At 40.0% G+C, this 27,098-nt stretch overlaps 2 protein-coding genes across 4 annotated transcripts; one reads left to right on the forward strand and one right to left on the reverse strand.

Moving 5' to 3' along the window:
* On the forward strand, nucleotides 1-9,540 carry LOC115265636 (cilia- and flagella-associated protein 276). The gene is made up of 2 exons (XM_029871507.2): nucleotides 1-241; nucleotides 8,356-9,540. The coding sequence occupies exons 1-2, from the start codon at nucleotides 12-14 to the stop codon at nucleotides 8,666-8,668; spliced, it is 543 nt and encodes a 180-aa protein (XP_029727367.2). The 5' UTR covers nucleotides 1-11; the 3' UTR covers nucleotides 8,669-9,540.
* LOC109423949 (serine/arginine-rich splicing factor 2) lies at nucleotides 8,715-26,649 on the reverse strand. 3 transcript variants are annotated; one of them, XM_062849841.1, is made up of 6 exons: nucleotides 26,381-26,649; nucleotides 25,292-25,422; nucleotides 24,832-25,226; nucleotides 24,183-24,502; nucleotides 9,110-10,394; nucleotides 8,715-9,048 (listed from the first exon to the last, which is right to left on the reverse strand). In XM_062849841.1, exons 1-3 carry the CDS (start codon nucleotides 26,435-26,437, stop codon nucleotides 24,875-24,877), a joined length of 540 nt encoding a protein of 179 aa, XP_062705825.1. In that variant the 5' UTR covers nucleotides 26,438-26,649; the 3' UTR covers nucleotides 8,715-9,048; nucleotides 9,110-10,394; nucleotides 24,183-24,502; nucleotides 24,832-24,874. The 3 variants fall into 3 exon arrangements, with proteins under 3 accessions (XP_062705825.1, XP_062705823.1, XP_062705824.1); XM_062849839.1 differs by lacking the exon at nucleotides 9,110-10,394; XM_062849840.1 differs by having other exon boundaries at nucleotides 8,715-10,394.
* Between the last annotated feature and the right edge of the window lie 449 nt (nucleotides 26,650-27,098).

Genomic DNA, 27,098 nt, shown 5'->3' on the forward strand with positions numbered 1-27,098 from the left:
AGAAAAAAAAAATGAGATGCAAGTACTCCTGCGGTGGTGGTACGGCTTCGATCAAACGCGAACGGAACGATGACCACATCCCGAACATCGATGGCGAGGGGTGCTACATGAAAGAACTGCCGGCCCCACCGGAAACCCACCCGAGCATCCGGTGGTCGGCTTCGCTGAGTCCGAACGAGCGAGTTTTCTACCACCAGACGTTGAGTTCGGCCCGGCGGGCAGCCAAGTTCGTTACGACCGGGTAAGCAATGATCATCTCTGCTCATTGGGTATTCAAGGGGAAGAGGGGCTGGTTAACCTTCGAGCCGCGCTGTTGTATTTTGTACAACACGTTGAAAAAAGTGTGGTGGCCAACCGCGCGAGTTACGGAAGGTTAAAATGAGTCAAGATGAACGTTCCACTGTCTGGATAGTCTGTCTACCTATCTTTCTGTCTGTTAATCTGTAATGCAAGTTGGCAAAATTTCTCGCGTTTAGTATCATACAGGCGTATCTGCAATGATCGATTTCTCTTCGTCGATTTTCTCTTCGGATTATTCCGGGAAATACGACCAATGTTCGGATGATCTCTCGGTGTACTTCGGTGAAGGACAACTAGGACTATCATCTAGAACAACAAAAACACGCAAAAATGATTTGCCCACCAAGTTATTAATCAAAGAGAAAATCGATGAAGAGAAATCGATCATTGTAGATACGCCTGTATGATACTAAGCGCGAGATTTGCATACAAATGCATACATGGATAATGACCAAAGGTAAGGTAGGGTACAGGGTAGTGGGTAGTGTAGAGGGTTAGGGAGGGTAGAGGTTTAGAGTAAAGGGTTAGAATGGAGGCTGTGGTAGAGGTAGGATAGTGAGATGAGATGAGTGATGAGAGATGAGAGATAACAAATGAGAGAAGAGATGAGAGATGAAAGATGAGAGATGAGCAATGAGAGATTACAGATGAGAAATGAGAGACCAGAGATGAGAGGATGAAAGATGAGATAAGATGAGAATAGAGATGAGATGAGATATGAGTTGAAAGCTGAGAGACGAGATATGAGAGATGAAAGATAAGAGATGAGCGATGAGATGAGAAATAAGGCAAGAGATGAGATAAAAGATGATAGGTGAGATAAAAGATAAGATGAGATGAGATAAGAGAGTAGTTGAGAGATGAGACGAGTGATGATTAGATGAGGGAGCTGATATGAAATGAGAGATGAGATGAGAGATAAGATGAGAAATGAGAGATGAGATGAGCGATGAGATGAGATGACAGATAAGAGATGTGATAAAAGATGAGATGCGAGATGATGAGATGCGAGATACGTTGAGAAAGGAGAGATGAGAAGAGCGAAGAGATGAGATGAGAGATAAGAGATGAGAGATTAGATGAGAAATGAGATGAGCGATGAAATGAGATGGGAGATAAGAGATGAGATAAAATATGAGATGAAAGATGAGAAATGAGATGCGAGATGAGATGAGAGATGAGATGAAATAAAAGATGAGATGGAAGATTAGATGAGAAATGAGATGAGTGAGATGTGAGATGAGATGACAGATGAGAAGAGCGTTGAGATTAGATGAGAGATGAAAGATGAATGAAGAGATGAAAGATTAGATGAGAGATGAGATTATATTGGATTTTCCTCGCCGCTTCCCAGATGAAATCTGGTTTAACGAATGTCCCGCACAAAAAGAAATGCTAAATACACAGACAAACAGACATATCACTTGGAACAAAATGCGACTAAAATCATCGTCACAAAGTATAATCGCCCAATGCTAATTACGCTGTGTTTCGCAAACTCACTGAGTAGATGGCGGTAGTGAGCAAACGTCAAACAGGAGCAAAAACGATGCAAGCGCCATGAGCGAGAGATTTGCGAACTACACAATATTTGGATATTCTGTTAAAAAGAGAAACGGTGGGAAGTGGGTAGAGTGAGACGTCTGTTTGTATGTGCTAAATATCCACTTATCCGGGAGCGGTAATGGCGGCGGCGGGCATGCCCAACCGGTTCGGATTTTGACGTTTCTTGGGGGAAAGTCAAAACAGTTTCATTCTCCTCCACACCCCTTCACCCACCGTTTGATAGCGCCAACCGATTGCGATCCCCACGAAACGTCAAAATTCGAATCGGTTATTTGTGCCCGCCGCCGCCATTACCGCTCGTGGATAAGTGGATATTGCAGACTCATCCCAAATTGGACTCACACTTTTCTGGTACGCCTAGAAAGTGTGATAAAAGTGCACATTTGCCTCGGATCGTCTCGACGTCTTCGGTGCACTTATTCCTCCATTTACAAGGAATAAGTGCACTGAAGATCTCAACTCGATTCGACGTGGCCCTGCGCTGCAATTACACTTGGTGTGTGCATACTATTGTATCAATCCAATTTGGGCAACAAGTTTTTTAGTGACAAGTAATCAATGATTACTTTCGATTTCTCTGAGTAATCAGGTAATCACTAGTAATCTGGGCGATTTGAAGTAATCATTAGTAATCAGACGTATTCAATGGTAATCAGATGTAGTCAATGGTAATGAAATGTAATCAAATAGGTAATCAACGATTCTATAACATTCCCCAGAAAACCATTCCCCAGAAAACCAAACCCCAGAATTCCATTCCCCAGAATGTACCATTCCCCAGAAAACCATTTCCCAGAAACCCATTCCCCAGAATGTACCATTCCCCAGAATGTACCATTCCCCAGAAATCCATTCCCCAGAATGTACCATTCCCCAGAATTCCATTCCCCAGAATGTACCATTCCCCAGAATTCCATTCCCCAGAATGTACCATTCCCCAGAAAAAAATAAAACTATTGCTTTAATTCTGAATGGTTTATATTAATAGCTAAAAATCAAATATTTGTTCGTAAAAAATCACCGGAAGAAACATCCTGCCAAAAATTCTTATTTGACAAGAAAAACTTCGGAAATAAGCATGATTTGCTTTACAATTTAGGCTATTGGTATAATTATTGGCATCGCAACTGCTTACTTTTTCAACATACATTTTTCCTTCTTTTCTGCATAGGCTGTTCTTTCGAATTGTACTTTTCAGTAAATTATCGGCATCAAAACTTCTTACATTTTCTACGTAGTTTTTTCCTTCTTTTCTGCATAGGCTATTGTTTCAAGTTACACTATTCAGGTAATTATCGGCACCACAAGCACAGGTGTTTAGAAATTTAGAAAAAATATGAAATAAATATAACAGCAATTTTAACACCTGTGGAGGCTGTAATGCCCATAATTTCCCGAAAAGTACAATTCGAAAGAACAGCCTATGCAAAAAAGAAGGGAGAATCTATGTTAAAAAAGTAAGCAGTTGCAATGCCGATAATTTCTTGAAAAGTGCAACTGGAAAGAACAGCCTATGCAAAAGAAGGGAAAATTTTTAATAAACATATAAGCAGTTGTAATGCCAACAATTCTTATAACGACTCAAACATTTTTTTTAACGAAGAAGGAAACGTAACACTCTGATAATTGCCATCGTACATCGATTTAACGGTTTATTTGAAAATTTGAGAGTTAACCAACTGCCAATTCGCGGCGCTCGCATAGTTTTTGTTTGAGTTTGACGTTTGCTCACTACTGCCATCTAGTTGATGATTGGTCAAATTCATTCCTTTTAGAATTAAGCGAACCTATTTCCGAGACTAAAATTTAAATCGAAAAATGTTCGAAGTGTTACGTCTGTTTGTCTGTGGTGACATTGTTTTCCTTGCGGCATTCAAAAGCCCAACACTGTTCCTTTTTTTAAACAAGCTTTTTTTAGAATTTAGGCAATTGGTACAATTATTGGAATTATAACTGCTTTCATTTTCAACATAGACTTTTCCTTCTTTGCTGCATAGGCTGTTCTTTCGAATTGCACTTTTCAGGAAATTATCGGCATCACAACTGCTTACTTTTTCAACATAGATTTTCCTTTCTTTTCTACATAGGCTGTTCTTTCGAGTTACAATGTTTAGGCTAGTTACAATCGGCACCACAAGCACAGATGTTTAGAAATTTGAAAAAAAATATATAATAAATATAACAGCAATTTAACACCGGTGGTTGTAATAATGCCCATAATTTCCTGAAAAGTGCAATTCGAAAGAACAGCCTATGTAGAAAAGAAGGGAGAATCTATGTTGAAAATGTAAGCAGTTATAATTTAAAAAATTTTACTAATTGCCTTAATTTTAAGAAGAATATTGTTTAAAAAGAAGGAACATTGTTGGGTTTTTGAATGCCAAAAGGAAAACAATGATACTTTTTCCCTTCTTCATTAAACATATTTAGGGTATTGGTTCCCTTATTAAGCATGTGGCTCCCATTTTCATCCTACGAAAAACAAAGGATTGCAGCGCTGTTTGTTTTGTTTCTTATTTTTGTATTTTTTGTTAGAAGTGAGCACCCATGAAAACAAAAAGAACGGAATCAATCGGTGCCGTAATCGCTTGTTTCCGAATAGGATGAATATGGAAGCGTGAGATTACTGATGGCACACATACCCTAGAATTGTTGGCATTAAAACTGCTTAAATGTTCACTTTTTCTATTCCATTCCATAGTATTGGAATAATGATGAAAGCCCTTCTCATACCGCATGAATGAAGAGCCTTTGAAGCGAATAATTAGGAACAGCCATTGGGATGGATCCCTCCAACCGTTTGCAAAGAAAAACGTGGTCAGTTGAGTCTTTAGCATCTTGTACACTGAACAACATCAGAAGAATATGCGTTTTCTCTGTAAATTTTGCACATCACTTTTAAAACGTTATTCATCGTAAAACAAGTGCTGCACAATTTTCACAAATCTATCAAAAACAAAACATTTTATAGCAACGCAACTAATAGTTTGTGAACTTTCAAGATAGGTTTAAAGATCAACATGCAACTGTGTACAATGGTAATTAAACGTTTGAACCATTGTAGAATATTTTTATGGATATGTATGTATGTATACATTTTTACCTTAATTTGTTACATATACCGTACAAAAAATAGATATTTGCTCGTAATAACACTATAATGTTAAAATCCTTGCCTATAATACTTATGACACACATGTGATACAAGAATCACTGTACAATTGCGCTTGAAATGAGTGCCATACTGAAAATTCTCTCAGTTCAAGTCAGTCTTGTTAGAATTTTCTTGACACTGCGTACCGTTGTACATATCATTATGATCAACATTTTACTGTTTGTGTATCGAATTAAACTTTTTAGCAGAGTATATTAAGCTTTTCTGGGGAATGGTACATTCTGGGGAATGGATTTCTGAGGAATGGTGCATTCTGGGGAATGGATTTCTGGGGAATGGATTTCTGGGAAATGGTACATTCTGGGGAATGGTACATTCTGGGAAATGGTTTTCTGGGGAATGGAATTCTGGGGATTGGTATTCTGGGGAATGGTTTTCTGGGGAATGTTATAGAATCAATCAACGGTATAACCAAACAAAGTAATCATGAGTAATTAGTTGTAATCCTATAATAATCATAGGTAATCTGAGTAATCAGTAGTAATCTTAAGTAATCAAGGTAATCATAAGTAATCATGATGATAAGAAGCAATCATTATTAATCTGAGTAATCTTGAGTAATCAATAAGTAATCATGGTAATCACAAGTAACCATGGTAATCAGAAGTAATCATTAATAATCCGAGGTAATCAATGGTAATAAGATGTAATCAATGGTATTCAAATATAATCAAATAGGTAATCAACGGTATAACCAAACAAAGTAATCATATGATAATATCATAGGTAATCTGAGTAATCAGTAGTTCTTGAGTAATCAATAGTAATCCTGGTAATCAAAAAGTAATCATAAGTAATCAAAATAATCACAAGTAATCATGGTAATCAGTAGTAATTTTGAGTAATCAATAGTAATCTTGGTAATCAATGAGTAATCACAGTAATCAATGAGTAATCAGAGTATATTTTTTTCAGTAGTGACAAGTAATCAATTCTCGCGCTTAGTATCATACAGGCGTATCTACAATGATCGATTTCTCTTCATCGATTTTCTCTTTGATTAATAACTTGGTGGGCAAATCATTTTTGCGTGTTTTTGTTGTTCTAGATGATAGTCCTAGTTGTCCTTCACCGAAGTACACCGAGAGATCATCCGAACATTGGTCGTATTTCCCGGAATAATCCGAAGAGAAAATCGACGAAGAGAAATCGATCATTGCAGATACGCCTGTATGATACTAAACGCGAGAATTTAGTTGGAAACCCCTTGAATTTGGGGTGCAATCAGCAATATCTTTACTTATACTTCAATATTTGCGAGAAATTCATTTGGTCTTCGGTTGGAGGATTATCAATACATAATTTAGTTATGAGATTTTTGATCGTGAGAACCACATCTTTTTCCTCTCCCAATGTTTTATAACTCGATGGTCCCTTGGATATCGAGTTGCGTAGAGTAGACAGTATAATGCAAACAGAGATGTTCATGCTTAATGTGGTCCGACGAGCGTTAGCGTTCATTTGCTCGGTATTCATAGTTGTGAATCCCGTGAAATATCGACATTCCATTTTTATGGAATCTCTCTCTCTTCTTGGCGTAACGTCCTCACTGGGACAAAGCCTGCTTCTCAGCTTAGTGTTCAATGAGCACTTCCACAGTTTTTAACTGAGAGCTTCCTCTGCCAATGACCATTTTGCATGTGTATATCGTGTGGCAGGCACGAAGATACTCTATGCCCAAGGAAGTCAAGGAAATTTCCTTTACGAAAAGATCCTGGACCGACCGGGAATCGAACCCGTCACCCTCAGCATGGACATGCTGTATACCCGTGCGTTTACCGCCTCGGCTATATGGGCCCTTTTATGGAATTTATGGAATCTATTATTTATTATTATTTAATGTCGTTTTCGTTTTTGCGGTGGTGCTACACCGGTGTAGCACTTTTGCACCAAAAGTGTTCGTTTTTGATTTTCGTGCTGCACCGGTGTAGCACTTTTTCTGCACCGCTCAAGATAGTGCAGCACTCAAAAAATCGAGAGTGTAGCGGGTGTACACCGTGTTCACCAATCAACGTTTGCAAAGATGTAAATTTTTTGGTTTTGATTCGCGCACACGAAAGCAACTGCACCGAAAATGTTCGTTTTTGCAGTGATAAGTGTAGCACGAAGCGGTGTAGCACCGTCACAAAAACGAAAACGACATAAGATTTAATTTTTTTTTTTTCAATTTGTATATGGGTGACTGTGCATATGAAGTGACCGAGAAAAAGTGGAAACGTGTTGTTGACCACCGCGGATTTTGACCAAATTTTGTTGGAATGTTTGTTCAAATGGAGGAAGAAAAAAATCTAAATTTTGGTGCCGATCGGATCACCCCTCGGCCCGTGCCAGCACCCCTTGTCTTAGCCAGTTAGGTCAACTTCATTGATGTTACTTCTGGGGACTCCTTCAGCAAATATATCTGGGGATAACTCCAGGATGTTTTTTGTTTCGAGGATTCACCCAGAAACTCCTTTGGAAATTCCTCCACAAATTTTACTAGTCCTCTAAATATAAGAACTTCCGGGAAATCCATCTGTAAATTACTCCAGTAATGCTATCTGGAGATTCCTTCAGAAATTAATTTTGGGAATTCCTCCAGGAATTCGTTCTGCGGATTCCTCTAGAAATCAGGTTTGAATATTCGCCAGAAACCTCTTCTAGTGATTCCTCAAGAAATTATAGGTATCTTGGGACTTTTCTGGAAACATCACTGCCGTGAATCGCATATCAAACCCATGTTTGCTGAATTTCCTATGCAAGTGGGAGAAATATGACATTCACGGCAGATCAGCTGCGAATGAATCCAATAAATCCTGGACATTTCATTCGATGATTCCTCTAAGACATTATTCTAGACAATCATCTAGGTATTCCTCTAAAATATTTCTGAGGACTCCTCCGGGAATTTCATCTAAGGATTACTTCAGGAATTCCTTCAAGGGACTCCTCCAGAAACAACTCCTTAGGATTCTTTCAGAAATTTCATTCGCGGATTCCCCCAGGAACTACATTTGTCGAACACTGGGAATGCTAGGAACACTACCTGGATACTTCTATGGGAATTACTGCTCGAAATTCGTCCAAGAATTCCTGCTGGGGAATGCTCCAGAAACTACTTCAGGGAATTTCTTTCTGGGAATTCCTCCAGAAGATCAGGATTATTCCAGGAATTCGGGTGCCATGTTGAACTGTTATTCCAAGACGATCCTTGAACTAACATTATTTCATAAAATTCAATACATTTTCCCCTGATAGGCGAAATTCAGGTATTATGTTTCTATACTTACAACACCTTCTTATCTCTCGTTTCCTACATATTCCACAAACCCTAGTCCCATCCCGCGCGACTCCTTGGACATCAACCTAGCCTCACAGTACAACCACTCGGACGAGCTGTTCAAGGGGAAAAACGACGTCGTCATGCAGGAGGAAACCATCGGACAGACCACCTTTCGGCGACTGCGCAACACCCGTGACTTGAGTCCGGAGAAAATCATTCCCCTCAAACATCCGCTGCAGATCGGTGGCCTACAGGAGAAAGCGTCGCCCAACACGGTCAAACTGATGAACACCGGACCGCACACGCCGCTGACGAATCCGGGCTACTCGCGCCAATCGGGAGACGGCAACTTCTTCAACTACTAGTGAGCCAACAGGGATTTCGGACCAAGAGTGAACAGCCGGAGACAAATTTTCGTTGCGACAACGATGTAAGAAGGATACCAATTTATTTCGCAGGTTGTTTTTGTATCGTTTCATACAGTAGAATATTTCTTGGGGTTACGCATGAATTGTAGCTTAAAATTTATATTCTTCATTGAAGTAAAATTAAATTTATGTGTCCATTAAATTATGTGAGAAAAATATCATTCTCCAAGGTTCTAATCTAGTCGGACTTACCGTCTCTGTTGTTGGCTTTAGTCGGTTTGATGCATTGGAGAGGATTTGCGGCTTCCTCGGGCGATGTGAAGTGACTCCGTCAAGATAGGTCGAAGTTGTTGGGATGTTGGGAGATAAGGGCTTATCTGAAAGTACAAAACTAGTCTGTGTTTGGATCTGGTCTGGAACAAATAGCTGGAACTTAACGGTAATGTATCAGTAACCTAGAAAGAGAAAATCTCGAACTCGTGGCAACTCGCTAACCCGGTGACTGGAAACAGGACATTTTTTTTCGTGCACTTGAATGAAGGGATAACCAGCAGTGTTCAATCTTGTAGCAGTCAATGTTAACTGATTGAATGTTATGTTGAGAAAGTTATAACAATGGATAGTGTAAATCCGTTTAGAAAACAAATAGCAAAACAAAAGTAATAGCTACTTTCAGATTGAACCCTCGGTCTATCCCTTCGTAGGTGCTCGTAAATTCGGCTGCCGGCTGGAAAACAGCTTGCCAGGATCTCAGGAAACACACCCTCTCTTTCTCCTAGCTCAGCGACAAAACTCTCCCCAACTTCTGCAACGTGCGCGATCAACAGCACTCGTTCTCATAAACTGCGTTGTGATGCCCTGGATCGAAACCCCCGAGGAAAAAGAACTGGCTCAGCTTCACACTTTCTAGTAGTGCTCTCTTTCAGTCTGTCTGCTCGCCTGTATCTCTCGTTTCGTGTCAGCATCGCTCATCGGTACAGACATGCAAGAATATACTTTGGGAGCAAATAAATAAAAAAGAACACAAAAATTTTCAAAAAGCCTGAGCACTAGAAAAAGAAGGAAAAGAAAAAGAAAGAGAGAGAAAGAAACTCGGCAGCTACGACGGAGACGCCTTTCAGGAACGGCAGCACAGCAGAGCTCACCATTCGGAGAACTCGACTCGAGATCAGATGTTCCCGGAAGACCTGCTTCTTCTGCTATATCTCTTTCTCCACCTCACACCAGCCTCGGTCAAATCAGGGGCCACTCCTACCGGATTCACTCCCGACTCCAAAAACAGCACATCTCCTTCTCTCTATCTCACCAACATGATCAGGCTAGAGCCAGAGCGATACAATTCAGCAAGGCACAGCAAACTCTTTCTCAGTCTTGTAAGTTGTAACGGATATCTCTGCACAGCGCAGCAACCCTGTGTGCCACCATGAGCGCTCAGCTCAAAATCGAGGACAGGCAAACTGCGCACGCGCGGGCCATAAGCTCGACGCCGGAAAAGAGGGATCTCGCGGACCGTAGAGAGGCGTCGCACCGTCTGTCGTCGTCAGCACACAGCAGCACCATACGACGGCCACGACGGCACGATACTTTTGCGGGTCTCGCCGAGTCGCGGATTGCAGTAGCAGGGCAGTAGTCGTCGATGTCTTTCTCTCTGATATACGAGGTACCGTGTCTCACCAGGCAACAACAGCAGCAGCAAGTGAGCAGCATGCAACCGCAATTTGCCCTGTGTGATCGAAACATTACAAAGTTTATTTAATTTTTTTTTACAGGAAAATTTAGCACGGATTTGGTTTGGGTTTGTACCGGAATGCATACTAGTGCATTCCGTACAGGCAATGCTGGAATGTACTAATGATTAGAAGCTAGCTACTTGATTTCACAGATTAAACCTATTATGATAAATTGAATAGTAATTTGAGTCACACACGCAGAGAAATATCGCATATTTGAATCAAATACATTACAACTTTGATTCAAAACCAATACCTTTTTTGAAACAAAGCAAATTAATATTCGATTCTAATACTGAGCAACTTTGATTCAAAAATAAGTTTATTTGATTCAAAGTCGTTGTGCCTTTGATTCAAAAAAAATTGCTACTTTGAAATAAATATAGGTTTTTGTACAAGTTTGTCTGCCGTCATTTTGTTTTCATTGTCAGAAAACGAAATAAAAATTACGCGCCGGACAAAATTGTAGAAGAGATCGTAGTTCTGACGCTCGGTACAGGTGATTTAGGAAAGTTATTCTTATTGAAACTGCTTAGATTTTCGTTATTATAGTCGCATGTTATAGTGGAAGCCTTCAAAGGTAAGTAAGATAATGTGAAACATATTTTTTAATTCAAAAAAAAAAAAAACAACATGTAATTTCTTCCAGATTATGGCTACTCCGTTAACCTGCAAGGAAGCCAAGGACTGCAGCCGTTCCTAGCTGAAAAGATGAAGCGCATCTACGGCATGAACGAACAGAGAAAGGGCTGGTAAGCAGCTGCTGCTTTTCACCAGTTTTTTTTTACTAATTGAACTCTTTTTCTCAGAATCTTCCGCCGTGTGGGGATACTTCAGGTTTCAACCGTGACGACAATAACAAAGGGCAACTGCACAGCAACATACTTTACCAGCAAAAATTATGTAATTATGTGAATATAAGAATCCCTAAAAGTATTTTTAATATTTTATTGGATTATCTGCTTGGACTGAATATGATCTTATAATTAATTAAAGCATGACGATCACATGCTCTCAGTAGTTAATAGATCACATTCAGTCAAAGCAGGTAAAATATTGGACGATCCTTTTGAAAGATCAAATACTATTATTTTTGAAATAAATATATTTTGACTTTAATTCTAAAATATGTGTTTTCTGTTTCAAAAAAAAAATGCTTTTGAAATAAAGTAGTTATGTATTTGTTTCAAAAAAATAAAGTATTAGAATCAAATATTATTCACTTTGAATTTACGATCCGGCTAACGAAAGCTAGACTTTAAAACAAAAACAAAAGTGCTTTGAAGCTAATACTCGGAAGTCATTGATTCAATGAAAATCGCACTTAGGCCGTGGATCAATGATTATTTTTCTTTATTTCAAAGTCGTTTATTTTTGAATTTAATATATATTTTTCTGCGTGCAAGTTAAAAAAAAGTTTTAACCCTTTTCTTCCCACGACTTAGAAAGACTCTTTCTATGCCGAAAAAGCATTTTCAAAAAAAAAAGTGCTCAAACGAATATTATTGCAACTTGGGCTCTACCCCATTTGGCATAATGCCATTTGGCATAACGCTGTTTGTCATAATGACATTTGGCATAATGGTTATTTGGCATAATGCCGTTTGGCATAATACGAAGAACAGCCTTCTTGGTAAGAATGTGCATAATCCTTGTTATGCCAAATGACCATTATGCCAAATGACCATTATGCCAAATGGCCGTTATGCCAAATGGCATTATGCCAAATGGCATTGTGCCAAATGGGGTAGAGCCACTTGGTGTAATTTTTCGAAATCAATGAAAAAAGCTGTAAACCAACAGCTTTTTGATTATTTATCAATAGTTCCACTATTGAAACAAGTAGTTACTATACTATTTGGATTAACCTTATGATGGAACAATCACATTTTAAAAACAGCTTCATATTTTTCTAATTTCGTGACCTAAGTTCGTTGAAAATCGATGATGCTCTGAAGCAATCAAGGGAAGTATTGCGACATTTGCACCCATTTAGACTCGGCCCGAATTCATTATCATCACAGTCGAATTTCGCACACGACTTCGCAGCGGCTAGCATACACAACTTCGGTTGATTTCATGACTTGGGCGTTGGATGCACAACAAGTAAACAAAATAAGTTTGATTAGTGTAAAATGTCGCTGGAAAATGATGATCTAATGGATTATCGAATTATCACAGTAGTCTAAACATCAATGAGAAACCCAATACCAAGGGAAGTAGAGAGTTAACACGAATGCCGTGATCGTATCAAATGCTTGTAAAACAAACATAGTTAAATTGGCTTTGTAGAAACGTGGAATTGTGTGAAAAATGCATTCAGAGCTATTACTCCAATGCAATGCATGGTGACGTCATGACAAAATCGTTCTTTTTCTCTCCTTCTTCTTCTTCTTGGCGTAACGTCCTCACTGACACAAAGCCTGCTTCTCAGCTTAGTGTTCTTTGAGCACTTCCACAGTTATTAACTGAGAGCTTCCTCTGCCAATGACCATTTTGCATGTGTATATCGTGTGGCAGGCACGAAGATACCCTATGCCCAAGGAAGTCAAGGAAATTTCCTTTACGAAAAGATCCTGGACCGACCGGAAATCGAACCCGTCACCCTCAGCATGGTCATGCTGAATATCCGTGCGTTTACCGCCTCGGCTATATGGGCCCTTTTCTCTCCTACAGAAAGTAAGAAAACAACAGAACCAACACCTGTCAAACTTGCCAGGTACTGGTCTTGGGGAAGGTTCAAATATTACGTCCATCGTTTTTCGGGATTTCTAGACCCCCCCTCCCCCCTCTGTCACGCTATTTTCCTATACCCAATACACGTACTGTCACACTTTCCTAGACCCCCCCCCTCCCCCAAAAGTTGGACGTAATTTTTGAACGTTCCCTTGTTGTTTTCACATTTTCTTAACGAACGAAAGAGAGAAACTTTCACCGTGAGGTGATTGTGATAGTAATCTTTTTCCCCACATTGATATACAGTATGCGGCAGGAAAAAATGCGAAAGTGTTTTTCAACTTCAAACCTCATTTTCGTCCATTTGACATTAACCAATCTATGTTTCAACGTTCCATGATCTATAATAGGCTAGTTTTCTGAAAAGTTATTTAAACAATTTTCCATTTTGGTCACTAACCTTTACAGGGCGGCGCCTGAAGCTGAAGACAAACAGAATTTTCAAACCGTAGAAAAGTACACAGGTCGCTAAATTTCGTATCTGATAAAACAAAATTTTTAATTTTCTCTACAATATCATCAAATATATGTACTTATTTCATCTAGTATGTGAAACTACATGGCTCTGGATCAGTGTGGTCTGATTGTTCATCGAATGTAAGCTAATTTTGTTACTGTTATAGTCATTTTGTTTAATGACCATTGAGCGCGCAGTTTATTGATACCCGATTATTGGGCTTACATTATCACATGTTAAACATCAAATATGTTCATTTTTATTTTTCAGTGCTAGAATATAGACATTGACTGATACACTGTCATGAAAAAATAGTCATATATATCGCATATTTAGCGTGTAATAGTACCTTGAACTTTTCGCATTTTTTCCTGCCGCACCCTGTAGGGTCTTGTACCATTTGGGTAGGTGTACCTATTTTGGGCACTTGCCGCTATAACTAAGTCAATTTCAATCCGATTGATTTGAATTTTTGTATAGAGTTAGATACTGTACGTGCCTACCTCTACAAAAATTCAAATCAATCGGTTTGAACATGTCTTAGTTATAGCGGCAAGTGCCCAAAATAGGTACACCTGCCCAAATGGTACAAGACCCTATTTTGTATTTGTTTGGTAATTCTGTTACTCTGTTAAATCAATGCATCCGCTAATCCCTTCGCTGAGCGACACGTCTTCCGGATGGCGTATGACGGTGCACGGTGTTCCAAACTCTAGACTTATAACAAAATGTATTTTTCGGATTTCCTTAGAAGTGTTTCCCAAGAATCCAGAGATCCAGAGATTCTTCCGAATTTGGTCCTATAGAGTCAATACCGAGATTTTTTCGATATTCTTTCCGGGATTTCTGTCAGTTGTTCCTGAAATTTCAGCCAGAGTTCCTCCCAGAGTTTGCGCAGAAATTTTTCAGAGATATGCACTTCAAACAGAATCGCTCAAGTAATTTTCGTTCAGTGCATTATTTTTCCATGACCGACCGGAATGGCCAAGAAATTTAACAAAGCAAGCCCCATTTGATTTGAAGTTTCGTTTTAACTTCGTACTAGGATTTGGAATAAAGCGACGCTTGCTCATTTCTTGAGCGATTCCTTGACTGAATATACAGTAAGGACCCGATTTTGTCAGCCCCATTCTGCAACAAACTTTTTGCTCTCGTTAGCTTACGGTCAAACTTAAACAAATTAATTTATGTTTCTCATCAAACTACAGCTTAAATGCAGAACATAAAGGGAAACAAGTTTGAAAAAGTTATTAGGTTTTTGAGAAGAGCGGAAAATGTGTTCCGAAAAGGGGCTGACAAAATCGGGTCACTTATGTACACGCATCAAGATAGCCCAAGAAATTTCTTGCGATCTGCGTACATTACCCATAAATTTCATCCGAAATTCCTTTCTCTTAATGAATTTTCGGAATGGCTTTTCAACAGTTTCTCTAGCGTTTTTTTGTGAGATTTCTGGAGATGTTCTTCAAGAGATTGCTTGCAAATAGTTTCGAGAATTTTTCTTGGAATTCTTCACGAGATTTCACCACTCTTTGAGGTTTTCAAATTTCCTTTTGAAATTTCCCTATACTTCATTCCGGGATAACCCCCCGATTTTTTTTCCGATATGTCCTTGGATATGTACCAGTTGTTTTTCTCAGTATTTTTGCCGAAGTTCATCTCAATATTTCTCCTATATATTTTCTCGGAAATTCTCGCAAGATGGATTCCTTCCGATATTTCTTACAAGGATTTCGAGACAAACTCCAGGAAAAGTCAACTGTTAGAGAAATCCTTCTTCTTTTTCTAGGCATAACGTCGCAACTGGGACAAAGCCGGCTTCTCAGTTTGTGTTCTATGAGCATTTCAACAGTTAGTAACTGAGATCTTGCTTTGCCAATGACCAATTTGCATGAGTGACAAGCACGAAGATACTTACTCTATGCCCAAGGAAGTCAAGGAAATCTCCTTTACGGAAAGCTCCTGAATCGACTGAGAATCGAACCCGTCGTCCTCAGCATGGTTATGCTGAATACTATACCCAAGCCTTTGCTGTGGCTATAGGGACCCTATGAAAAATTCATTAAGAACTCATAAAAACTTCTTGGAGAAACTCTAGAAAAAAAAAACACCAGTAACAACTCCTGCAGAAACTCTGAGAGAAATCCTGGGAAGAATTCGGAGAAACACGAGAGGAACTCCTGGGAAAAATCCCAAAGCAGGCTCTGGGAGCAATATCCAGAAACCCTCTAGGAAAAAAATGTGTCAGGATGGCCGTAAACAACTCCAGGACAAATCGGTCGGAATTCAGGAAACATGGAAGATTTTCATGAAGGAATCCAGGAAAAACAATATAAAATAAGTGCTGGGAGTTATAAACTAGCATGCAGCACACAAAAGATTTGCAATGTTTTGTGATTATTATCGAGCAAAAGTGATTCTGTATGTATGTAGGGATTTATTCCGGAGTTCAGGCGGAAGGTCCAATGGAGCGTTGAAGTCAATTAATCTAGCAGTTGCCGCATCAAAACAAAGGAACCACCGTATAGGGCAGTGCACGCCGCGGTTATTAAGATAAATTTGTGTTTAAGTCTTTGGCCTTGTTGTTTACGATTCGGACTTGGACAAATTTCGTCAGCATCGGTCGTGTGTGTGAACAAGTTTTTTTAAGACTGGCATCCCTCCAGGAGGTCCTTCTGGGATTCCGCAGAAATTCCATCCGAGACTCCTCCAACTCCAAGAAACCCTTTGTAATTTTTCTACAAATTTGTTCCAGAGCTCGTCTAGGAGTTTATTGTGGGATTCCTATGAAATTCTTGATAAGATACTTCCGGGGGTCAGAATCTTTCTCTGTGTTTCCTCATTTCTTCTGAAATTCCTAAAAGGCTCCATCTGAGATTCCTCCAGGAGCTCCTGTGTGAGGAAAACCAAAAGCAACTAGCTGGAGTATTTCCTCCTCAAAGTAATCATGTAGGAACTTCATGAGGAATGCCATAGATATATGAAAACTGCGGTAGGAATTTCTCTAAATACTCCTTAATAAACTCTTGGAAGATGTCCATTAGAAACATCTGAAAGAATTCAAGCAGATCTGCAGAAAACGGAAACAAACGGAAATCTTGGAGGACACCAAAAAAGAGTGGAAAGTGTTCCCGGAAGAACCCACGGAAGGGTTCCTTAAGAAATTGCAGAAGCAATTCCTGACAGAAGCCCAGAAAAAAAATCCCTAAATTCTTAAAGCAATCCCAGAAGTAGTTACTGAAAGAATTCCGGAGTAGTTTTTGGAGGAATACTGAAAGAAGTGCTTGAAGGATTCCTGGAAGGATCTCAGAAAGAATTACTGAAGAAATCCCAAAGCAACTCCGGGAGGAATCCCGCTTGAAATTTCTGGAAGGAATCCTAAACGGAACTTTGGAAGGAGTTTCTGCACGAATCTTGGAAGGAATTCCTGAAACAATCCTCGAGAGAACTCTTGCGAGAAATTGCAGAAAAAATCCCGGGTGAAATTGCTAGAATTCCCAGGCATATTTTCTAAAGCATGGCCCACTTATAGTAATAGAACAACATTATTCTGGTCTCACCGCATGACCTTGGACAGGTGCAGAGGACTGAAAAGCCTGTTGGCAACAAGCGATTGCAATCATCACTTTCCTCTCCTTCCCCACATTGACCTACAACAACCAGACGCAGCAGGCGCCATTGTCGTCTAAAAATACAAGACCACCAACGCTCACACACTGAAGATGCCTGTTAGTCCCAAGCAGCTATCTCATTGGTTCCTTGTGTGAGTGTAGCTGATCTGGCGATACTGGAGTTACAACTGCGGACGGTCAATCAAGTTTCAAGTTTTAACACTAAGCTAATTCTTTACTTGTTTATTGATGATTGCACCCTTAGCCTTCTGGTTTCTCTTCATAATAATTGCTCAACAGTGTCCTGAACTGAGCACAATTGGGCGGATTACGTGTTTTCGGAACCAACTGGGCCATCATGAGACTGGATTATGACCAGAAATCGATTCTTCAGACATTCGGTTCATAAACCTCCGAGTTCATCGTTGTTTTGGAGATGAAAACTTTGTCTTGTGACCACAACTGCCAGATCATATATTTTAGAGCGAACTTGTGCACAAAATAGAATTTATATCTTCCAGAGACACCTCCTAAAGTCTTTGCGCTGTAAAATTTCGGTCCCGGAAGTTGTCGGAAGTCGGGCTTTACATAGCTTTCATCATCCATCAGTATGCACCCAACAGGGTTTGACAGTAGATTGTCATAAAGCTGTCGAGTACGGTTTTGAGCCACGGAATTTTGATTGAAAGATCTGTTTGGTTGCCTGCTAGCTCGGTATGCATGTAAGCCTGCACGGTAGCGAATTCTCTGCATTGTACGTTGGGCGACACTATACTTTTAGCTAAAATCGTGATCAGACATATCTATATTGCTTCTAATGAACCTCAAGACCTTTCCATGAAGCTGACGATTGGCAGTTCCATTTTGGCGTTTGCTTTTCCGCTTCTGAGTCGTCGTTCTTTGTAACTTTTAAGCACGCGCCACACGATGTATCTGGAGGAAAAACTCAATGCTTTTGCCAGCTTGAGGAATGTGCACGATCCTGTTTCTACGCTTCTATATGCAATATTTTGCATGGTACCTATCTCCAAAACCGCAAAGTTTTTTAGAACAGAAAACAATCACTGTAATGGATCTATGGAGCAAACCTTTTCAGTGTTCACCGCATGTAAATAAAGGCGCCACCGTATATGGACATAAACATTGTGGCAGCAGTGGAGTTATGTCAAACACACAAGGCTACGGTGGCGCTATCTGTTCGTTTCATAGCGGCCGTTATAGTTATTTTAGTGAACCATTGTTATTAGTAGGGGTAGGCGGGGCATTATGGACACCCGGGGCAGAATGGACACCCTCAATATTTTGAAATATGCGAACTTTTTTGAACTTTTAATGAATGGAGAATATAGTCCATTTGTCTAAAACGTAGTTTCAGGAAAGAAACATTCGAAATTAAAATTATACTTGATTTTACACGAAAATGTTGCGTCATCCGTTTTTTGTGCATGGAAATTATAATTTTCACACCATCTAAAATAAGATTTAGTGATTAATTTATTGCAGGTCGATTAAAACCTGATATTTCTAGAACACATGCAAGTAGTTTTGCTGTATCTACATGCTTAACATGTTTATATTTTTTTCTTTATTATATCAAAAATCAAGTTTGGAAATATTTTCTGCTGCCGGGGCAAAATGGACACTCACCTTTTTGAAAGAAGCGGCAAGGGAAAATATAACCTAAATTACAAACCAACCAAATTCTTCTATTTCGGTACATTTCCGGTTAAATGTTCACTATAGTAGACATAGGGTGAAACAAATTGGTCAAAAAACGACAGCAGTGGAAAATAGTTGTTCTAGGCACAGCTGTACATGCCGACAAAAACGAAGCTTTATCCAAAACAGCCTGAATTTAAATTAACTGAACAAAAATGAACTACTTCGGCGTATTATTCAACCAAAATAGTTGTTTTGTAATGAAATGACTTTAAAGGTGTAAATAATGTACGAAATTCGTAAAAGTCTCATGGTGTCCATATTGCCCCATGGGGGTGTCCATTCTGCCCCGTATGCATGAAGACGGTCATGAAAAACTAACATTTTTCGTAACATTTTTTGAAGTGGATAAATCATTTTTCTTCGTGAGCATTCTTATGCAATAGATGCTAAATAGACTTTAAAAGGATACATGCATCAAAAAACTAAACTTTTTTGACATCTTGCCAGGTAAAGTTGGCAAAAACCTTAGGGTGTCCATAATGCCCCGCCTACCCCTATTGTCAACAAATAGACGTCAAGAGTTTTTGAAAACGTCCACCACACTCAGCCAAATAACCTTAAGATTTCCATAAGGCCCAACTTATGAAACGGCCTTTAAAAAATTCATAATGATTCGGATGAATTTCATAAGGTCACTCTATGACGTAAAATCCTCTCACAGCTGGGCTTTTATTCATGTTTAGCAACATGGCATTCTCAAGCGTCGGTAGTCGTGTGGATAAAACACGGGCTCGGTGATCCCGACGTTCATGGATCGAATCCAGTCTGCGTCATTTTAAGATTTTTTTGTTCTTTTCATAAGGCTATCTTATAAAATTTGTCATAGCAAGCACGATCAATTTTCATAAGGTATTCTTATGGCATCCATAAGAATTAGTTATAGCAAATTTTCATAAGGTATTTCGATGAATTTCGCTAGTTTTTTTTCGCTGAGTGCAGGAGCGTTGTAATAAGCGAATAGGGCGAATAGGGTATGTTCCATTACTAGGTGGGGCATGATTTAGGAATACTTTCTGCAAATCGAAAAAGAGACTTCTGAAGACATTCCATAAGAAACTATCAGGAGAATCTAGGATCGGATTCCTGTAGGATTCCCGGAACTCCTTGAGAAATCCCGGAAGAAATTTTCTGAAGCGGTAATCGTAGAAAGAATATCGGAATTAATGTCTAGAGAAATTTCGGAAGAAATTTTGGAAATCCAGAAGTAATCGCAGAAGAATTTCCTGGAAGAATCTCAGATGGAACTACAGGAGAAATCCTAAATAAACTCCCGGAAAAAGCTCTTTATGAACTCCTGGAGGAGCCGAATCGTAATCAACAAGCCACGAAACGTCAAAGACTTAACCGCAGTGCAGTGCCCTATAAGAACTTTATCATTGTGACAGCAGTCGAGTTATGTCAAGCACACAAGGCTACATCTATCTATCTGTGGCGCTATCTGTTTATTTCATAACGGCCATTTTAGTTATTTTAAATTTTAATGTTCCATTCATGCCGATTATCCTTACATTTCCGTCTAGAAATCCCTCTAAAAAGTCCTCTGGCTATCTAAAAATGCCCACACCTATATGTTCCTGTTGAAATTTCACCAATCCAATGTTTCTACCAGGAGATTTTTAAGAACTTAACTTGGTCTAGTGATTCCTCCGGGAATTATGCCTTCGGAGTCTCGTTTTTTTTCTCCTAAAGTTCTTCTTGGAATTTTGCAAGGAGGATCTCTAAAAATCCCCACCCCAACAATTTCGTTAGGAACTCCTGCAGGAATTCTTCCTATAGTTCATCAAGGCATTCCTCTAGTCGTTTGTCATGCCATTTATACAGATTTTTTCTCCTCTGGGGCTCCATTAATCGTTCACCAGACATCCTTCCTGAAAAACGTCCAAAAACTGTTCGTCTAAGAGCAACCAAGAACTTCTTTTAATCCAATAGATCCACCCGGAATTTCTTCATAAGTCCCTGTAGGAATTCGTCCCGGAAATCTCTACCGGACTTTCTGCTATTCTGCTATTCTGCTATTATCAACGCATCCCCTGGCTTTCGCCCATCTGCGTTGTTTTTTCACTAGGCAATACGTCTACCAATTGATGTTTATGGGCTTGCCGGACCAAGTCATGTAGCTAAGCCAAACACCCCACCTACAACTGTTGGGTAGGCACCATTGTCCCGCCCACTGGTCTTTTACAGCTAGTTGTAGGTGCATGTGTGCGTGTAAGTATTGGTGTATGTGTGTTAGTGTTGGTGTATTGTAGGCGCCAACTCGTTCTAATCCACTCTGATTGCTAACACCCTATTGAACCATTACCCTTAAATCTGGCAATCTATGAAATAGAATGAGTTAAACGCCTGTACATAATAGTCAATTAATCAAACAAGGAATATTAGTATTAAAGCGAAGATACAATGAAGCACCGCCCCGAACCTCGAGAGCACAAACCCCAAGAACCAAATGACAGGCTGCGCGAACAGTCGATCGACTGGCTACCAACAGTGAATAGCCAATCGAGCAAACCCTCCAGCACAAACCGCCACCAGCTCTCCCGACCTGCGCCCAACAAATTCGAGGCACAGCCCAGCCATAGCTTCACCTTAAAACCAAAATCTAGATTGCAGAGCACAATACTTCCCAAGTAACCACGCAGCTCGGGCCGCAAATCACGCACAACACGTCACAAATAAGACAAACACTACCCCGCCCGTACAACCGAAACCGATCTAGGGTAGAGAAGGATCTCTTTCCACTCCAACCCAGACTCAACTGCACCGACAGGGTAGCGCACCCCACACACACTGCACTCATGCATCCATCACGACCCGAGCCGCACGGTCACCTGGGTTGCTTCTATCTGCAATCTGCATGACCTCACCCAACCCGTAACGCAGAGTTTAAATCCCTCTCTTGCATTACAAAGCAGTCCCTCTTCCCAAAGTTTGTGCGTGGTATAAATGAGATTATAAAGCTGAAGAAATCGTCACCAACACAACCGTCAACAATGAGCACTCAATGGTGTCGGCAGAATCAATGACGACCCCCTCAGTCCCAAACCCAATTATCCTACACTACCCAAGTAACCACAATGCTGAAGCCGTACGCACTGCACGTACGAAGTACATACAGACCTACCCACACCGCCTAAACAAACCACCTAGGCCGAACACAAGCGAAAAGCGGCGCCACCACTGTTAAACCACGACCATACCAGTAGGTATAATCGCAATTAAGCAATCGTAGAACCATTTCCCGTTCCTACTCAGCCCTAACGATCCATAGCAATGCTTGTCAATATATGCACCCCACACACGCAACCCCCACAACCCAACACTATGGTCACTTGAGTATCCCTGGGATTATGATTACATGATGGTCAGGGATCACAGCCATCAAAACGTTCCACACTTTACCAGGGCTTGCGACCTGTAACTATGATGATTTCCGCTATGGGAAACCATGATAGCTAGCGGTGTTCGGAAATCTCTACCGGACTTTCTGTTACAGAAATTAATGTGAGAAACATTTTCAGGATATCCTCGGCAAATCATATATGTAAAATTACTGCTACTCGCAGTGGTATCGTTAGCGTATATCAGTTTTCAACATAGGTACTCCAATAACCAACACGCAGAAAAATCTTTTTTAAACTCAAAAAAATCCTGTGTAAAAACAACAAAAATAATTATCGTTCCCCGGCTAATAATTTTATTTTTTTATTTCAAAAATAAATATTTTTTGGTTTAATAATCAAAATTGTTGTATTTAAAAAAGTCAGCTGTCAACATCTACAAAGAAAATTTTTGTTGAATTTACAATTTTTTGTAATGTTTTGGCAAAACAACAATGATTCCAAGCGGGAATCCAACACACACTTCTGGAATGCTGATGAATTATTGCGCGTTGTTCATTATAGCCATAACTGCTCTTAAAAATTGATCAATAAATGTGAATCACTTTCTACGTTATGGACGCTTGACGCTTTCCAATATTGCCAAAACATGATCATAAATTATCGGTTAGCGTGATTTTCCTCTATGGTTGGAGGTACCAACAACGTTCAACATTTAGCAGATGGCATTTACAAAGTTGCAATCTTTTCGCTAGTGTGTCAGCTGCCTGCCATTTAGACGTGAACATTTTTTTGGATTTACAATATTTTTTTTTAGAATCAAAAATAAAAAAGTATTTCAAACAAAAAAATATTTTTTTAAATTTACAATTTTTGTCTCGTTCAGCTGTCGTATTGAAAACAACAAATTTTATAGTTGAATGAACAAAATAAAATTGTAGAATTCAAAAATAAGCCTGTTTATAACAAAAATGAGCTTCAAAAATATATTTTTTTGATTCAATAAGATGAAATTTCTCTGCGTGAATAAAATAATCCTTGTTGGAAATCCAAAAAAAAGAATAACTTTAAGAATTTATGTTTAAGAATCTTTAGAAAAAACTTCAAGATGGAATTTATAAAGAGACTCCTTGAGTAATATCCGGGAGATTTATATAACCTAGAGGTAAAACCACTAGATGTATTCCTGGATGAATTGTATTTATCCACAGTAATTCCGGAAAAAAATCTTAGAGGAATTGGTGGGCTCCCTATGATCTACTTCATCTAATTCCTGATCGACGATTTTTACTTTTGAAACTTATACAAAGAATGAAATTAGCTTTTCAGATCATTTCAGGCTAACTGTAAGTTGTTTCAAAATTTACAATTGCAGCAATTCATTGCTGAACAAATAAATTCAAAATTAGGGGACCGTTACAGGGTGATAGGATTGTTAAAGTAGTTCCTGGAGAATTTCCAAAGGTTTTTGCAGATATCTGTTTGAGTAAACCTGGATGATTTCATATGTCAATCTTACATTTGACATTTTTCGATGGCTTTCAAAATATCAATTTTGAGTTTAAATTATTTTTGATATCCCTATTACAACGGACAGGAGCACAAGTAGCCTTGATTCGCTTTGCATAAAACTTTAACAGCTTGTCTGAAGACGTGATGATACCCTTGAACCCCAACAGGAGACCAAAATCATGTTCTTGTGTCGTACTGACGTATAGTTTTTTATTGCCGTAGGTAAGTAGTTTACGACTTTCTATTTTTGAAGTAAACAATGATATCATATCATTTCACCAGTTGGAAAATTATCAAGTAAATTCAAATTTTCCAACCCTGAGCCATTCAGTGATAAAATTTTGATATACCCAATGCCCTCTGATAAAATTATTTGCTAGAAAAAATACAATCATCCAAAATTACCTGCAAATTTCCGCGGTCATCCCATCGCCACCGTCATCGCCGTTCGTCTGCTGTTGAAGGTTCCGCTGCATTCCTCTATCCACCTGCCTCCACTACTATTATTAATAATCCACACACCATTTTGCTTGTTGTTTGTCGGTCCATCGTCCGTCTTCCACTTCTTTTTGTTTTGTTTTCAATAAATTTATGTTTGTTTCTTTCTGCAATTGCTGAGAGTAGTTATTTTACGTTAAACAAACGCACACGGTCACTCTAAAAGGGGGGTTCATCATCTAGAATTGTTTACGCTGCGTTTTTTTCTTTTGGCTGGATCATTGTCTCTGAAATAACGGAAGAAGGAAAATATGTTGACGTTGCGAAATAGCGTGCATAGCAAGAGAGTAAGGCCTGAAGTACACAGGGTACAATATTTGACAAGGAAAGATCTCAAGAAACAATTGATTGATTGATTTGTCTTTATTAGAGAGACCTCAAGAAACAAACAACATCAATTTGACACTAATGAAAATTCGATCGACTCAAACAAGATGTTTGAGCATTGGTTTATTTTTAAACAAACAGTCGATCCTGTGTACTAACGGCTTAAGGTCTAACTGAAGAACATTGGATTGAAAGCCGAGATTAGTCCGATAATGTTTAAAGAACTTACGGTCCATTAAATTTGTAATGTGGGTGTGCCAATACTAGGCGATCTAGTAGTGCGTTCCCCGGTCCAGTGGGCTGCGGGATCTGGACTCCTTGCCGCGGGACGATTTGCTTCCCGAGCGGGAACGGTCCCGGGAGCGGGACCGCGATCGGGAGTACGACCGACGAAGTCCGCCACGGGGACGATCTAGCGAGCGGGAACGGCGGCGATGACGGTCACGGGACCGGCCACGTTCGCGTCCACCGCCATAGCGTCTTCCGCCACCACCGCCGCCTCCACCGCGTGCGGGCGAAGTGGGCCGTCCATAGCGGGCCATCTGGACGCGCAACTCCCTGCCGTCCAACATACGTCCGTCCATGGCATCGAGAGCATCCTGAGCATCGCGCTTGTCGTAGAACCTGTTGATAGGCCGAGTCGGAACATTAGCTGTGGAGTTCATCTCCATAAAGATCAACACACTTACCGAACAAACGCAAAGCCACGGCTTTCGCGCGTATGACGATCACGAGGAATGTAAATGTCTCCCACCTCACCGCAGCGTTCAAAGACGCGCCGGAGATCGTCCGGGGTCGTGCGGTACGTAAGGTTGTCGACCTGTGGGAAGAATCCAAATAATTTTTTTTTTTTTTTGTGTCTGTATTTGAGAGGCTTTCAGCCTGGTCGCAGGCAATCCAAATAAATTATGAGTATTAGAATTTTTGTCTAGTTTGCCTGGGATCCATATTCTGAGAACTATCCAACCTGCATGAGCTAGACAGAAAGCGAAAATGTTGGTTCACTTATGCTTCAGTTGTTACCTGCCTTTTATTGAAATTACGTTGGGCGTCAGGTTTAATGTATGGATGCCGGATTGATTCATTTCCCTATTATAGGGATACATTGAATCTCAATCGCAATGACAATAATTTTGAAGGGGCTGTTCATAAACCACGTAGACCAAAATTTTGCCATCTTAACCCAACCCTCTCATAGACTCTGTGAAAATTTGTTTGGGGCGTAGACTTTGGCCAGACCCCACCTTCCCTCCTGAAGTTTGAAGTTTGTCGGAGCTGCCTCGACCTGATCAAAAATTTAAAAGTAATGTACAACACCGAGGATGAGGGGGTCTGAGACGACCAAAAATGAGTCTACGTTTGAAAACAGCACCTAAAGTAATTAACAAAACTTAATACAATAGACTCGCTACTAGCCCTGAAAACTTGTTTTGATGTTTCCAACCACCGAGTCCTGTAATACAGAAAACCGTGTAGATGTGTTGGTGAAGAAATGTCACTCACACAAGCAAACTGTAAGCGCTAGCGCTCCTCATTGGAAAATCTTCCATTTCCCTAAAGAAAACCATTCCATGCGAACCAAATTTACCGATAATTGGAAAAATGCTAACAATTCTACAAATTTTCACATGATTTCAAACTAAAACGCATCACCAGCCGAAATTTCGCGAAACTCGACCGCCTACGTGACCTCCATCTTTGTCCGATTTCTCAACCCGACGACCCGAATAACGTTGCTGGGCTGGGGAAACATGGCACCGCGCTGTTTGCACACTTACCTTGAGGGAAATCATTCCGTCGATCCTTGGCGGCGGCCTCCCGTAGCTACTGCTCATGCTGGAATCTGTTATGGGCGCCGTTGTAGATAATTTTCACACCGTTTACTGCTTGAAATTCGCACTCCGAAAAGTGCCAGAGGAAACTGGAAAGACTTTTTTTCACCACCCGAAGCCGCTGACGACGAAAGACGCAGAAGCTAGCTTTTGGCGTGCGTGTCGATCTTCTTCTGATCTGACTGGCAGCTTTTTTCACACTTTGAAAATGGCCGACACCGGGAGCGCGAGCGACGAAGACAGCGCGATGCCGAACTGGTATTTTTGACAGACGGCGGCTCTTTACCTGCGCGTCGGCGGCTAACTGGGGGAGTGGACGTTTGTTCTTGGGAGATATCGGTTAGCATCTTATGTAAAGTGAGGGACTCCAGATTTTAGGCTGAATGAGATGCTATAAAAACTAAACTCAGAAATAAAAGTATACACTCAGAAAAAAATTGTAATCGAAGATACCCGTGGATATCCCTAGTTGGCGATCGTTAGCAACCTGTTTATTATTCCCAAACAAGTCCTCATCAAGTGCAGACGTTTTTCAAGCTATTTTCCCATAGTTATAATAAACTACCGTTACTTGTTCGTTTAGTCTCGCGTTTCATTTCGTGGCCCGGATACAAAATCTCTTCAGGTTATGGGCACCTCGTTGAAAGATAATTCCGGAATACCT

This window comes from Aedes albopictus, chromosome 2 (genome assembly GCF_035046485.1).
Source record: "Aedes albopictus strain Foshan chromosome 2, AalbF5, whole genome shotgun sequence".
Lineage (NCBI taxonomy): Eukaryota > Metazoa > Arthropoda > Insecta > Diptera > Culicidae > Aedes > Aedes albopictus.

Coding starts and splice junctions, on each gene's coding strand:
- LOC115265636 (XM_029871507.2), top strand. CDS start 12: ATGAGATGCAAGTACTCCTGCGGTGGTGGTACGGCTTCGATCAAACGC. Junction 242..8,355: donor GCCAAGTTCGTTACGACCGG/GTAAGCAATGAT, acceptor CACAAACCCTAG/TCCCATCCCGCGCGACTCCT.
- LOC109423949 (XM_062849839.1), bottom strand. CDS start 26,437: ATGAGCAGTAGCTACGGGAGGCCGCCGCCAAGGATCGACGGAATGATT. Junction 25,423..26,380: donor ACGGAATGATTTCCCTCAAG/GTAAGTGTGCAA, acceptor TTCTTCCCACAG/GTCGACAACCTTACGTACCG. Junction 25,227..25,291: donor CGTGGCTTTGCGTTTGTTCG/GTAAGTGTGTTG, acceptor GCCTATCAACAG/GTTCTACGACAAGCGCGATG.